The sequence below is a fragment of the Sardina pilchardus genome, chromosome 8, assembly GCF_963854185.1.
Source record: "Sardina pilchardus chromosome 8, fSarPil1.1, whole genome shotgun sequence".
Lineage (NCBI taxonomy): Eukaryota > Metazoa > Chordata > Actinopteri > Clupeiformes > Clupeidae > Sardina > Sardina pilchardus.
In genome coordinates this window covers 21,958,070-21,971,802 of record NC_085001.1, presented here as the reverse complement: position 1 = coordinate 21,971,802, position 13,733 = coordinate 21,958,070, and the positions used below count along the sequence as shown (strand labels likewise).

At 43.2% G+C, this 13,733-nt stretch overlaps 1 protein-coding gene across 1 annotated transcript; it reads left to right on the top strand.

The window, feature by feature from the left end:
• The first annotated feature begins 632 nt into the window (after positions 1-632).
• On the top strand, positions 633-13,716 carry mtmr12 (myotubularin related protein 12). The gene is made up of 16 exons (XM_062543219.1): positions 633-780; positions 2,190-2,247; positions 2,465-2,604; positions 3,778-3,850; positions 3,977-4,113; positions 4,525-4,609; positions 5,875-5,998; positions 6,232-6,316; positions 6,551-6,648; positions 7,736-7,860; positions 8,254-8,332; positions 8,436-8,506; positions 9,618-9,787; positions 10,208-10,387; positions 11,052-11,210; positions 11,392-13,716. Exons 1-16 carry the CDS (start codon positions 709-711, stop codon positions 12,031-12,033), a joined length of 2,298 nt encoding a protein of 765 aa, XP_062399203.1. The 5' UTR covers positions 633-708; the 3' UTR covers positions 12,034-13,716.
• The last annotated feature ends 17 nt before the right edge of the window (positions 13,717-13,733 follow it).

The window sequence follows — 13,733 nt, the reverse complement described above, 5'->3', positions numbered from 1 at the left end:
AGAAAATATCATTGCATGACCTGTGACCTGTGACCTCCCTGTGGGATTTTGGGAATTGCACTAACACAGGATGTTGGAAATGTTCACCATAAGAAGGGAAAAGGAAGTTGTGTGGGGATTGTTCCCTGATTCACAGTATAAAGGAAGCTGTGATCTCCGTAGTCTTTGGGTAAACTAGCAGTGCAAGCACATGTGTGAGCAGATTTTATTTTCTAAACATACCATGGGCACACTTAATGGTAGAAAGCCTCACTGACTCTGTCTTGGGTTGAACGCATTACTGGTAAGCTAGAAAGCTTCATTGACTGTCTTGGGTTGAAGGGCCTATTTGAAATTATCCAATGTTTTCTTAATGTGTCATTCATTGCCGGAGCCGCTTCTGTCTCATACAAGAAGATGACGAGATACGGAGGCCTCCCACTGACGCTCCTGTGGTGGCCAGTTGAATCGACCTCTTTTGTTGTCCCAACTGTTGGTTTGGTTCTCATCCTATCGTCCCAATCAGGAAGTTTTCTCACTAGTATTTGATCGACTGGTGTGTCGTCCAATGGCGTTGGAGAGTAAAACCGGATATCCAACAAAATGAAGAGATGATTAAATTTAACCAATGATCTAGAATGGGCGCGGTTAGCTGTCAAAACAGGTTAATCCTCTGCTTCGCCCGGATTTCCACCTGGTTGGAGAGAGAGGTGGACTGAAGTTGGCGAAATGTTGAGTCTGGGGAGCGGCGGAGCGAAACAAACTCCCAAAGCGTCGTTTGTATCATATGTTACGCCCGAGGTTGGTGATTTTCTTTTGTGTCTCATTCTGAGTTGTTGCTGCTGAGGCTGCTTAGGAATGCAAATTATTCTATCACTTTGGCGCTGAAAACTTAAGCTAGCTGCTCTTTAACATGAGAGCGGGCCTCTTACAACGTAACTGGCAAAGATAAGTGTTTTAGATTTTCTTAAACAGGTCAGAAAATCGACAATGAGCCTACCTTGACTACGTACTGATTGTATGAAAATATAATCTGCCAACAGATTGACTTTCGTCTTCGTGGAGTAGCCTAGTCATTCAGTCAACATGCCTTTGTAGAGGGAGCTGATAGCCATGTGGGAATACTGCCTTGTTTTCCATTGGTCGTGGTAAAGTTACAAAGCACAGAGAACAGTTTTTGTATCGGTTGTGTCGGTCATTTTTGTACTGACCTATGTGAATCAGCATCAGCCCAAATGTCTGTTGCAGTTGAGAAACAGCAAGTAATGTTTTCGTATAAATTACCCCACTAGCATAAGGTAACGTTACTATCAACGTGAAAGATTATAACAGATTATACGAAGATTATAACAGATATTTACACGCAGTTTTTGTGAAGCGGTGGTGAGTACTGAAAATGATAGCAGTCTAAAACGAAACACTGTTGGACAGTGCTGGCTTAAGTAGGTTACACATGACAAAGTTCAACAACACTAAAGTTACATTGTAGCACATGATCCCAATTTGACATAGCCTACATAAGCCTTCCACAGGTGTGCTCCTTCAAAGGGAGTGAATTGTATGAATCAGCTCTTTAATTTTCCCTCCCTTCTCTCTCCCTTGGGTGCCTAATATTAAGGCACACCGGAAAGAGGTGATTCAAATCTTGCTAAGTCCTGCTCCCTATCTTTTCTTGGATTCTTTTTGAAAGTAGGCCTAAATGTTACTATGCCAGGGAGAAACTTACTGTGTGAGTTTATTAGTCCATAAGATACAGACTGATGTTGGAATAATTGTACAGAAATGACTAAGAGGACTTTGAGCCCACCTCACAGTGCACCCATTGAGGGCTAAAAAATGCTGTGTTGGCACAACACAGCAGTCCAGTCCCATTTCATAACTTTGCCTTTTTTGAGAATTTTGACCCACGAGTCTCCGTGTGTAGAATACCTTTCACTATCGGGCTGCATGAAAATGAGCACGAGGAAGTTGAATGTCTTGCATCTAACAGACTCGTCACGCCACTTGAAACTGATGGTTCATGTTTGAAGTGTAGTGGTTTGTGGTTGGGTTTTTTTTAATGGACATGCGTGTGTTTCTCTTTGCACTTATGTGTCAGACAAGTTTGCATGTATGCACAAATGTTTGCATGTATGCTTTGCAGGAGCTGTATTTGCATAAATCTCTCTGCCCTTGTCTTATCTATTTTTGACTATCTATCCTTTGAACAGGAAATTAATCCAGAAAAAGAACCTCCCAAAAAAGAGAGATACCCTGATTTGTTGCCAGGTAATTTTTGAGCTCCATTTCCTCTTTTAAGTATAGTGTACTACAGGTTTATTATACAACTCCAAAATGGTATTGACATTCAGTGCACTAGATCATGTTTAGTTACTAGGACACTAGTTCCCACAACAATGTTGTTTAGTAGTTAGTGAAGTGTTGTTGCTGTTATCAGTATCTCTTATATGTGTGATGAATGATCCAGTGGCCCTGTGTTCTACAGGTGAGGTGGTGTTCTGCAGTGCCAGCCCCATCCTCAAGTACACGCAGGACGAGCTCTCCCAGCGCGGCGTCTTCGGCACACTGGTCTGCACCAACTTCCGCGTCTCCTTCATCAGTGACGAAGTGCAAGCGGAGGATACGGTACGGTACTCCCGGCATGTCACACACCGGTGGAATTTCTTTAGCAGCCCTCGGAGCTCGTCACGCGCGGACTCTTACGCCCTGTCCTCCTCCCCTGGCTCCCTCCGGTTGTTTTTGCTTAGTTGCATCTGACTTCCTTTGTCGTTGCCTGGGCTTACTGCAAGGAGGTTATCTCTGGTGCTCACTGTAGCTGACCTCAAAAAGAGGAACTAAGGCTCTTTGGTGCTCTCACTTTAGAGACTTTTTTTGAGGAACTCCACTCTGAGGCTAGTGGGCAGGGTTGTGCCCAGCTCTCAAATAAGTGCATCCTGTCAAGTCAGATTGCCCCCTGTCTACTCAGAGAGAACTGCTCATTCAACATTTTTTTTGTCAGACTGTCTCTGACTCTTTTCCCCAGAAGAGCTTTTGGCTATGCAGTGGCCTTCATAATGTATGCTCCAATGGTGTGGGGGAATGTGCACACATTATATTATGTGTCATTATATTATCGTCCACATTCTTATCTAGACTGCTTAAGTTTCCTTTTAGTCATTCAGGCAGATAGACATCCAATGCATGCGTGTGATATTTTCAGTGCTGTCAGCAGCAGCACACAGTTTTGGCCTATGCTTAGAAACAGATTCAGAGATACCGCTGCTGTCAAATACAGGAAGTGCCTCATGGTTTGTTGTAAGCTAGGTATCATAGTGTGTGTATCACTTATAAGGTATTAATAGCTTGAAGATTTAAGTAGTAGACAAGTAGACTGCACTAGCCTTTCCCCTACTGTGCCTTTAACTTTGTAGCCTTATTATGGCATATAAATACTGAATATTTGCAGGCTTATCACTATTATAGTAGGACCTTTGATTGATTTAATTATTGTGTTGTTCTGTTTGTATGTCGCTTTGGAAAAAAGCGTCTGCTAAGCACCACCACCATAACCATAACCTTTGCCTTATCACAACTTAATCATGCAGAAGCCCATTGCAGGGCAGTGGAAAAATCAAATGGGAGTTATTGGTTCAGATGTGTTGTGAATAGTTTTACTTATTAGTGTGAATATATTTATATATTATTATAAGTGTATTATAGCTGTATCAGTTGCAGTTACATGGTACTTTTAACCAAGGAATGATAATCACACTCTTCTCTTGTTATTATGTTTTTTTGTTTGTTTGTTTGTTTCATCAGATCCAGCACTTTAAGAATAAGCTGTATGGGGAGAATGACATTCCTTTGATGTGTGTAGATCACATTTATGGAGGTAAGAAGGCATACTTAAAATGCATCACCAAAGTTCTTCTTTACGTGTTGACATTTGTAGTAGTAGTTTAATATTTGTCCCACATATGTAAGCTGACAATTGTTGTATTTGTTACTTAACTTCCAGGATATGATGACAAGAAGAAGCTGATAACGTGTACCCTGTTGAAGAACAAGTGTCCCTCAAAAATCATAATTCATTGCAAAGATCTTCGTGTTTTTCAGTATTGTTTAACCTTCACAGATGAAAAAGATGCAAGGAAGGTACTATGTTTAACCTTTGCCGTCTTTATTAGTAAAGTAATGGACATTGTTTGCCATTATGGAGTTTTGTTCTAAAGCTAGTAAGCTACCGACCTAAAACCTAACCGACCTTGCACAAACTTTGTCAACACTACCAACAGCCCAGTCATCATGGACCTTGCTACCATGCTAATTGCTGTCTGTTAGTGACATTGTTGTTGATATCTCAATGTGGCCTCTTTTTTTTACTGATGTTTTGACTGCAACTACACACTACATAGTCTGGAAGGCTAGGGGGACAGTATTTGTGTTTATCTATATATACTGTATATAACATTATAATAGACCATCAGAATACCTCAAAGAGTGGCAAATTGCTGCAGTGTTTCTGTGGAGTCAAGGATACACTTAAGCTTGTGTTCTGTCCTGCAGATTTTCCAGGGGATTGTGCACCATTGCCTAGAGTCCAAGTCCCTCAAGTGTGTGTTTGCCTTCTCTTACAATGCCAACAATGCAGGTAATGGAACGCTTTACTACGCCGAACACCTTGAGCAGTTCTACTGAAATGTAGATACATGTAGATAGCCTCACATAAATCTAGATGACCATAACAATACCCGACAGAAATGTAGAAATGTACTGTAGATGTAGATCTACATAGATCTAGATCTGGAATCTATGTATGTAAACATTTATGTTCTTCCATGAATGTGTCTCTTTGCACATAGCACTCTGCACCATATACAGTAATCTGCTATTTCCGCTGGAAATCTAAAGGAATGCTAAAGCCTGATGTTGGCTTGGCATAACGTTAGAGCCGGTGGGTAAAGAGATCTCAGACCTGGGGCCAGCTCAATTTGTTCCGGCTGCTGTCTGGATATGGGGTTCTATGGTGTGTGTGTGTGCAGGCGTCAAGACTCCAACTGGAGACTTGTGTCACAGTCCCTTTGCTGGAGCTCAATAGCCACCTTTGTCTAACAAAACAACAGTCAGTGCTAATGTTTGTGTGTGTGTGTGTGTGTGTGTGTGTGTGTGTGTGTGTGTGTGTGTGTGTTGTGTGTGTGTGTGTGTGTGTGTGTGTGTGTGTGTGTGTGTGTGTGTGTGTGTGTGTGTGTGTGTGTGTGTGTGTGTGTGTGTGTGTGTGTGTGTGTGTGTGTGTGTGTGTGTGTGTGTGTGTGTGTGTGTGTGAGAGAGAGAGAGAGAGAGAGAGAGAGAGAGAGAGAGAGAGAGAGAGAGAGAGAGAGAGAGAGAGAGAGAGAGAGAGAGAGAGAGAGAGAGAGAGAGAGAGAGAGAGAGAGAGAGAGAGAGAGAGAGAGAGAGAGAGAGAGAGAGAGAGAGAGAGAGAGAGAGAGAGAGAGAGAGAGAGAGAGAGAGAGAGAGAGAGAGAGAGAGAGAAAGAAAGTGAGTGTGTATGTGTGTAAGAGAGAGAGAGCGAGCGAGGGAGAAAGATACAGAAAGTGAGTCTGTGTGTGTGTGTGTTGGGGGTAGGGGGACATCTGACAGCAAAAAAAGTGTCTGTGAACAACAGGACTCTATCTGTCAAGTTCCATCAGGATCCTGCTGAACCTGTGCCTCTGTCCAGCTGTCTCATGTCACCAGCTAGCATGACTCGGGGGGGGGGGGGGGACAGTCCCACATTGTGTTAGGAAGCGGACTATGTCGTATGGACAAAGCATTAGGTTATTGTTTATCGAAGGTGTATCCATCACAGAAGTGGGCTGATTGTTCCTAGCTTATGGGAAAAATAAACAACATGGTCTCTCCAAATCTCCTCTCTCACAGAAATGCAGAGGAAAGGGAGAACAGTGATGTTTGACTCCATAGATGACTGGGCCCAGGAGATGAAAAGGACAAAAGGAGCGTGTAGATTAGTAGTAGAAAACCAGTCATCTGAACTCTTTCAAAGGTATATTTCTCCTTCCTTCTTTTCCCTCTGAATATACAAAAGATTCAAATATCTGAGAGTGGAATAAATTATTCCTATGTATGCTTATTTAGTTGTTGCTTTGCTTAAATTGTAGCTGCATTCAATGCCATAATTACACTGTAATAAAGTTTTAATATAATGTGTTAGAGTGTGTCCATAGAGAACATGACCTGTTTTGAGTGTCATTTGACAGATGAATTTGCATTTTCTAGATTGCCACAGTATTTTTTTGTTCCTACAAATGTGACCGAGGAGGACATCCAGAATGCCAAAAAATTCAATGGGAAGGGTTTACCAGTTGAGTATTTAAAAAAAAAAAACACAAATACAAAAAAAAGTTTTTATATCTAACATGAAGACACTCCGTAATAACTTCCTCTGGCTACAGTCTGTTGACAGGGATGTGTGTGGAATGTTAAATGGAGTTGGGATTGGTACATCATGTAGTCAGTTTTAGATGGTTTTGATTTTAATTTTTAATTTTTAATTGCTCACAATGCCGCATTCCTGACTCTTGACCTCTTGTTGTAGATTTGGTGTTGGTCCCATCATAGTGGCTGTGCCCTGTTCAAAACAGCAGCTCTGCCTCTGATGCAGGAGGACCCCATCCCCCAGGCGTACATGGAAAAGTAAGGAAACGTTCAAATCTTCTCGTGACACTAGAGCCATTGTGTACAGCGGCTGTGTGTGTGTGTGTGTGTGTGTGTGTGCATGAGCTGAGTGGTGTTGTGTTTGGACGAGATTCAGAGCTACACGGCAGTGCAAACGAGTGCCGTAATGGGGCCTTTACTGAGATCTGTGTGCCATCGAAGGGCTTCTGAGGAGATTGTGATTGTGTGTTTAATTGAGTTTTAATTAAAGTCAGTTAAGTGCTGTGTGGAAGGCTGTTAATCTTGGTCTGCCCCAAAAGGGTGTGTGCGACATGCAGAAAAAGTCCCCAAAAGGCTTTGTTCAGCCCCAGTTCCTTCCTGTAGGAAACTGTCTCTGCGTGTTCTGTTATGCGAGTCCAGATAGCTTCTCTGTTTTTTCCCATCTCATCTCCGTTAAAAGTGCCCCAGTAAACATGACTGTGCAAGCCAGTAGCTGCAGAATCGCGCCTTCTTCGGAAATGTTCTGTGGCCCTTTAAGGCCGTTCAGACTTGCAATGCTCAGCCTGGAGAGGGAAAGAACTCAAACCCTTGAGATATAGGGGACAGTGCAATAACTTTAGCCTGGTTGTAAACCAGACCCTGGAATCTTTCAGATTAAGGGTCTGGCCACGAATAATGTACTGTAATGGCCCACCTCGAAGGGAGGCACCAAGCGTGGATTTGAAAATCTCACTGCACGCAATTGGATAACAGTAGACCAATGTTTACTCGACTGATTCCGGACTTCGACGTAATTGGATAACAATGGATGAGTTTGAACGATGCAGCGTTGTTGTCATCAGTTTAGCTCGCCTTTGGCCCGCCTATATCAGATACAACGATATGATTGTTACCCCCAATGGTTGGGGCAAACATAACTTGCATCATGGCTTGTGGCCAGAGTATCTTGCAGACACAATTCAAATTGTGTTTGTGCGAGAACTCTGGATTTCCAGGGTACAATAACGTACAATAACTTGCCATTTCATTGCTTTTTGTGCCGATATTATATGCAATCAAGCTGTGCTGGGGGCCTTTTTTCAATGCAAGTGCATGCTCATGAGTTTTATGATCTTGTATGTTTCAGAATGCTCAATGCTGTGGCGCAGAACTACCTTTACTCTGTGAAAACGGAGGACCTCAGTGATACGCTACCGTCTCTTCAGGAGGTGCAGCTCTCCTATACGAAATTCAAACAGTTCTTCCTCATCGGTGAGTCACCCCTTATCGTAGATCACCATATTCCAAATGTTTTTGGCTTTTAACCAGAACAGTTCAGTTAATCTCTACGTCAAGGCTTATTTGTTTTGTCAGTGAGCAAATATGTGTGGCCTTCCGGGTGGTGGTTTACCACAAATTAAACTACTGTAGCTACAACAGTGCCAGACCAAAATAATTGGCACAGCAGATCAATATGTCGACTCTCCAAATAAGCATCACGGTTTCATTTTGGACTTAAATCAGCCATTTTGATTTCTTGCTTGACACTCATTGAAAGGAAGTGCATCACCAAAATTCTTGTCCATACCCAGCCCTGCTACATGGAAGTATATCCCATGTTTGTACATTGGCACAGCCTAAAACCAAAATGTTTTCCTTCAATAGATAATTCAACAGAATTCTGGATGTCAGACGTGAAGTGGTTTTCATCTCTCGAAAGTGCCGGATGGCTTGACATCATTCGGTCAGTGGAAATTCCACTGCATTGACAACATCATCGTAAAATCAGATTTTCACTTCTCTGCGTACGTTTCATTCACTATAAACTTGTTTGTGATCCCTTCCAGGCAATGTCTGCAGAAAGCTGTGGAGGTGGTTGAGTGCTTGGAGAAGGAAAACACAAATGTCCTCATCATGGGTGCGTCACGGCAACTCTGTCCCGTTGTCTGTTGTTCAGTCAACTGTGTTTGCTCTTTTGATAAGGCAATGACGTGGTTGTGATCCACTTCCTAGGCTGTGCTGAGTGTGTCATGTCATATTAAATTGTAATAGATATTTAGAACCTGCATCCATTTGTAATGCAACCAATTATTTTGAATATTTTTTTCTTTTTTTTTTAAATTGGCAAAGCTCCCCTCCTATTGTCCTTCAAAGAGCAGCATAGGTTTCTTAACTTTCATAAATGTACCTGCCAGGAACCTCTTAGTGGATATCTGAACCATCCGTGTCTGATCCTGTTGTTCAGCCAGTCAGTCTGTCAGTCAGGGTATATGAAACACTTTCAAGTGATCCAGAACACGGCATCACGTCTGAACATGTCACCCCACTGCTCATCGAGCTCCATGGGTTTCCTGTAGCTGCTCGCATGAAATTCGAATCACTAATGCTGGCCAACAGTGATCTCTGAATCTGCACCCACTTACTCGAGTGCTCTCATAGGATATATGAGAGGCATCTCAAGGCATATACTGACTGTCAACTGACTGCTGCGATCCTCCAAAGAATGTCGCATGGCACTGCCACCTGCATGCTCACAGCAATCCCAGCTATTCGCATCTGTAGTTCCCTGATGGTGGGAAGCACTACCAGTTGCTACCTCAGACCCTCTGTCTTCAAAAACCTCTTGAAGACCCAGCTCTGCCGAGAGTACCTACTCTCCTAACAACAATAACAACCTGACGCACTTAACTTGCACTTAACATGAACTTCTTCTCTGTCGAGAGGCCTCTTCTCTATATCTCTTGATTTGACTAGACTCTTGAACTGAGTGCCCACAGGAACCCAGGTTCGAATCTGGCCATGTCCCGATCCCACCCCATCTCTCTCTCCCACGTGTTTCCTGTCTACATCTTCACTATCCTATGATAATAAAGGCAAAAAAGGGGAAAAAAATACTTTACAATTTAAAAAAAAAAAAACACATCAGCCAAATTAAATGTAATGTAATGTAAAATGAACCTTGATTGTTGATGAGTCTCTTTTGGACAAATGCGTCAGCTGATGAATGAATGTAAACATTGTTGTTTTAGAGGAGGAGGGGTCGGACCTGTGCTGTGTGATCTCCAGCCTGGTTCAGCTCATGCTGGACCCCTACTACAGGACCCTCACCGGCTTCCAGAGCCTGGTGCAGAAGGAGTGGGTTGCAGGCGGCCATAACTTCCAAGACCGCTGCAATCATCTGCACCTTAAAGATAAAGAGGTACGTTTATTACTATTATGTTGTAATTATTATTGTTATCATTATTATTTGTTTATTCGGCATGCATCTGCTTCGGCATGCATCTGCTGATGAACTACTGAAATAAAGAATTGGACATCGAAATGGCAGTGTTTGGAAGTTTACAATGCCTGTCATAATTGAATTCTTGATGTTGATGCAACACAGATTTTGTCAAATATTGAGTTGATGGTGGATAGTTTCCTTTGTATTTTAATGCGTGTGTGTGTGTGTGTGTGTGTGTGTGTGTGTGTGTGTGTGTGTGTGTGTGTGTGTGTGTGTGTGTGTGTGTGTGTGTGTGTGTGTGTGTGTGTGTGTGTGTGTGTGTGTGTGTGTGTGTGTGTGTGTGTGTGTGTGTGTGTGTGTGTGTGTGTGTGTGTGTGCTTGCTTGCTTTCAAACAGCACATGCAGACCCCCGTGTTCCTGCTCTTTCTGGAGTGTGTGTGGCAGCTCTTGCAGCAGCACAGCCCTGCCTTCCAGTTCTCTGAAACCTACCTGACAGTTCTGTCCGACAGCATCCATGTTCCGGTCTTCTCCACGTTCCTCTTCAACTCCGTCCAACAGAGAGTCAGCATGATGACGGTAGGACTTTCACTCCACTAAAAGTCACATATCTGTCAACGTTTTGTACACTTTATCTGTATTACTGCATTTGAATTGTACACTACTACTACTACTACTACTACTACTACTACTACTACTACTACTACTACTACATGTGTGTTCATATTTCTGGATAGTGTAAGTGTTAGTAGCCCAGTTTGGAAAGAACCAATTCTGCCCATGAGGCATATTATGTGCACACAAAGCTGTCGCTAGCATTAAACATCTTTTGCACTGTAATGAATTCACACAGCAAGTCATCCATGTACAAAACAAAAGAGGATGCTGTGGTTGTGCTGCTCTTGGTTTCCATCTCAGACCAGGGCTTGTCACACCCACTCATTATATATATATGTATATAAACACTCTTCCATTCTGCAGACCACTTTTGTTTTCAGTGCAACGCTTCCCTGCTAAGCATGGCTGAACACTCCCCTGTGGTGTTGAACATGTGTGTGTGTGTGTGTGTGTATTTGTGGGGTGGGTGGGTGTGTTTGGGGAGGGGGATGTGGGGGTGGGGGCGGCGGTGGTGGTGTGTGTGTGTGTAGCAGACCTCGGCCCACACGAGCTCCACCGCCTCTGACGTGCGCTCTTACGTTCGCTGTACCTCCCGCTAACTGCCTGGGCTTGATTGTCTTGGCAGGCCAAGTCGCCGCAAACACAAAGAGGCCCATTGAACTGTCCCACGGTATGGGACTGGTCGGTGCAGTTTGACTGCAGAGCGCAGGAATTCTTCATTAACCCTCTGTACACTGACAAGCTGAGGGTGGACAAGTTGACCAAGAAGTCACATCGACCAAAGGTAAACAAACAACTGCACCCGGAAGAAAATATTTAGAAATTAATTAGAAATGTTTGATTTAAATCGTTTTAAAGCCTCGAACACCATAATCCACTTTACCACTTAGGCCTTTTGTCACATACAGACATTACAATATGTTTATGAATAACAGACAATTAAAAAAACATAACCCTGCTTGCAGCACACGAGGCAGCTCTCCTTGCCCAGCTCTGCGTTCAAGACGCCCCCGAAGAAGGGCTTCTTCAAGGAGGAGACGGACAGCCTGAAGAAGATGCTGCGCGTCAAGCGCCTGAGCCGCTGGATGCTGTCGCCGGACGCCTCGCCGCAGGCGTCCACCGCGCGCGAGTTCTACGAGGCCTGGCTGCGCCGGCCGCTGGACTACCACGGCGTGCTGCTGCCGCTGCTGGACGGGCCGGCCGTGCGCGTCTGGATGCAGCGCTACCTGCGCTGGATCCCCGAGGTGCAGATCTGCGGCGGCGGCAACGTGGCGCTCACCAACCGCCTGGCCGAGCTCCAGGGCGAGGTGCGCGAGCTGCTGCGCCGGCTGGAGCGCCAGTGCGGAGGCGGCATCGACGGCGGCGGGCCTCACCACGCCAACGCCGCCGCCGCCCACCACCACCACCTCTACGACAACGTCGGCCCGCTGCCACACCTGCGGCGCTCCTCGGTGCGCCTCTCCTCGTCCTTCCCCTTCGCCTCCATCCGCAACTGGCCCTTCAAGCCGGCCATCCCCACCAGCATGCTGCAGGGCCTGTTCGTCTCGGACCCCGACAACATGGCGGACAGGGAGGACGAGTACACGGAGACCATCAGTTTGGTGTAAGGAATGCGCGGTGAGCGTGCGCGTGCGCAGGGTATGAGCGTTGTGGTGCTAACTACAGGGTAACGGAGGCCTCCACTTCCTGTTAGAAGCTGCAGAATTATAAGTGTCTGTGATGCCAGTGTAGACCGTTGACCCAAAGCACGGAGTCTTGTACGGGGGAATGGGGAGTGTCCGATCCCTGCTGTTTGTGCCCTTACTGTAAAAAAAAAAAGCTGAACTCTGAACACATTTTTTTTCACCAAGTCACTGTGCTGTTGAGTATATAGCTGGTTTCAACAACAAAGAATGTAGTTCAATTGACATCTAAGATCTAGACATGACGTTTGCCATATTGTTGATCTGAACATATTGAACTGTTGTAAATGGGGACATTACAACTTTGTGTGAATAATTGTATGACACCTCATGATCTTCGAAAAAATATTATTTTTGATTTCTTTAACACCAGAGGACACTGACATCAGTGTTGTTTAATGGAAAAAGTGTGGTTTTGCCATCTTTGTTTCAAGCAGTCTTGATGCAAAGAATCATTTTGGATCTATGTGAGATGTGCATGTGGTAATGCTCGTCATCATAACATCAAAGCAGAAACCAAATACAGTGTCTTAAATTAAGGACAAAATACAGTGAATGCCTTATGAAGGGACATTTTCATGTTTTCATGTTTTGTCTGAAATATTCACCTTGATTGAAAATTCTCTTGTAACTTAATTTCTGTTACTTAATTTTTTTTGTAAATTGTTACATAAGTCCACAATGTCAACCATTTATTTTCCTCTGAGGTATAACTGTATGTACTTTTTTCTTTGGGATCTGTTTGAATTTGTTTTTAGCGCCATCCACTGGAGAAGAGGTGAATCATGGACCTAAAACAAGTTTTAGAAAGCATGTGTAGTGGCTGAATAACTGAGAAAGAAACCTTGATAATTTGTGTTTGTCCAATAAGTATTTATTCATTTGAATATTTACATTTGTTTGTCAGGTTCTATTGAAAATGTACAAAGAAGGAACTATATTCAGTTTGAATTTCAGTAGATTTATTTTTAGATTGGGGAAAAAATAGGAAAACATTATTTTCAATTGTCTTAATTTGTCAAATTGCCACAGACTGTCTATGCACTTAACATATTTGACTGTTTTGTTGAATTTGTTGAAATATCAAATCAGCACGGGGCCATTTTTACTATTTTTACCTCTATATAAAAAAGATTAACTACTCAACTAAGCATTACAATGCCAAAAAGCTCTTTGTAATATTTACTGTTTGCCTTTTACTACTCACTGAATGCCTTCTACCAATCTTAAGCCATGCTTCTAGAAGTAGTGATGCCTGTAAGACCAATAGTTCTACTGCCTTCTGTAAAATGTTACTGTATTATCTTCAGCACTGAGATATCATTGAGTAAATCTAATTAACAGGAGTGTTATGAAACTAATATTAGATGTGTCATTCTAACTTGCTCTGTGTCTTAATCTTTTGCACTATTGCTAATCTTTTCGTCCAACACTGAATTAGTCACTTTAATAAACCAACTTTGTTCACTGACCTGTAACGCCAGTATTCACAATGCCTGTAAAAACAATTCATCACTTAAATTTTCAATGTCACTTTTTTTATTTTACGTACTAAAATCATGTTTTACCCCTTATGTCTCAAATATACTTAGATCATATTTGACTGCCTCTCGAAATGTTATTCT

Excerpts from the sequence above, each read along its gene's own strand:
- mtmr12 (XM_062543219.1), top strand. The coding sequence starts at position 709 with ATGTTGAGTCTGGGGAGCGGCGGAGCGAAACAAACTCCCAAAGCGTCG. Across the intron at positions 781-2,189 it reads TATCATATGTTACGCCCGAG|GAAATTAATCCAGAAAAAGA; the intron begins GTTGGTGATTTT and ends TCCTTTGAACAG. Across the intron at positions 11,211-11,391 it reads AGAAGTCACATCGACCAAAG|CACACGAGGCAGCTCTCCTT; the intron begins GTAAACAAACAA and ends CCCTGCTTGCAG.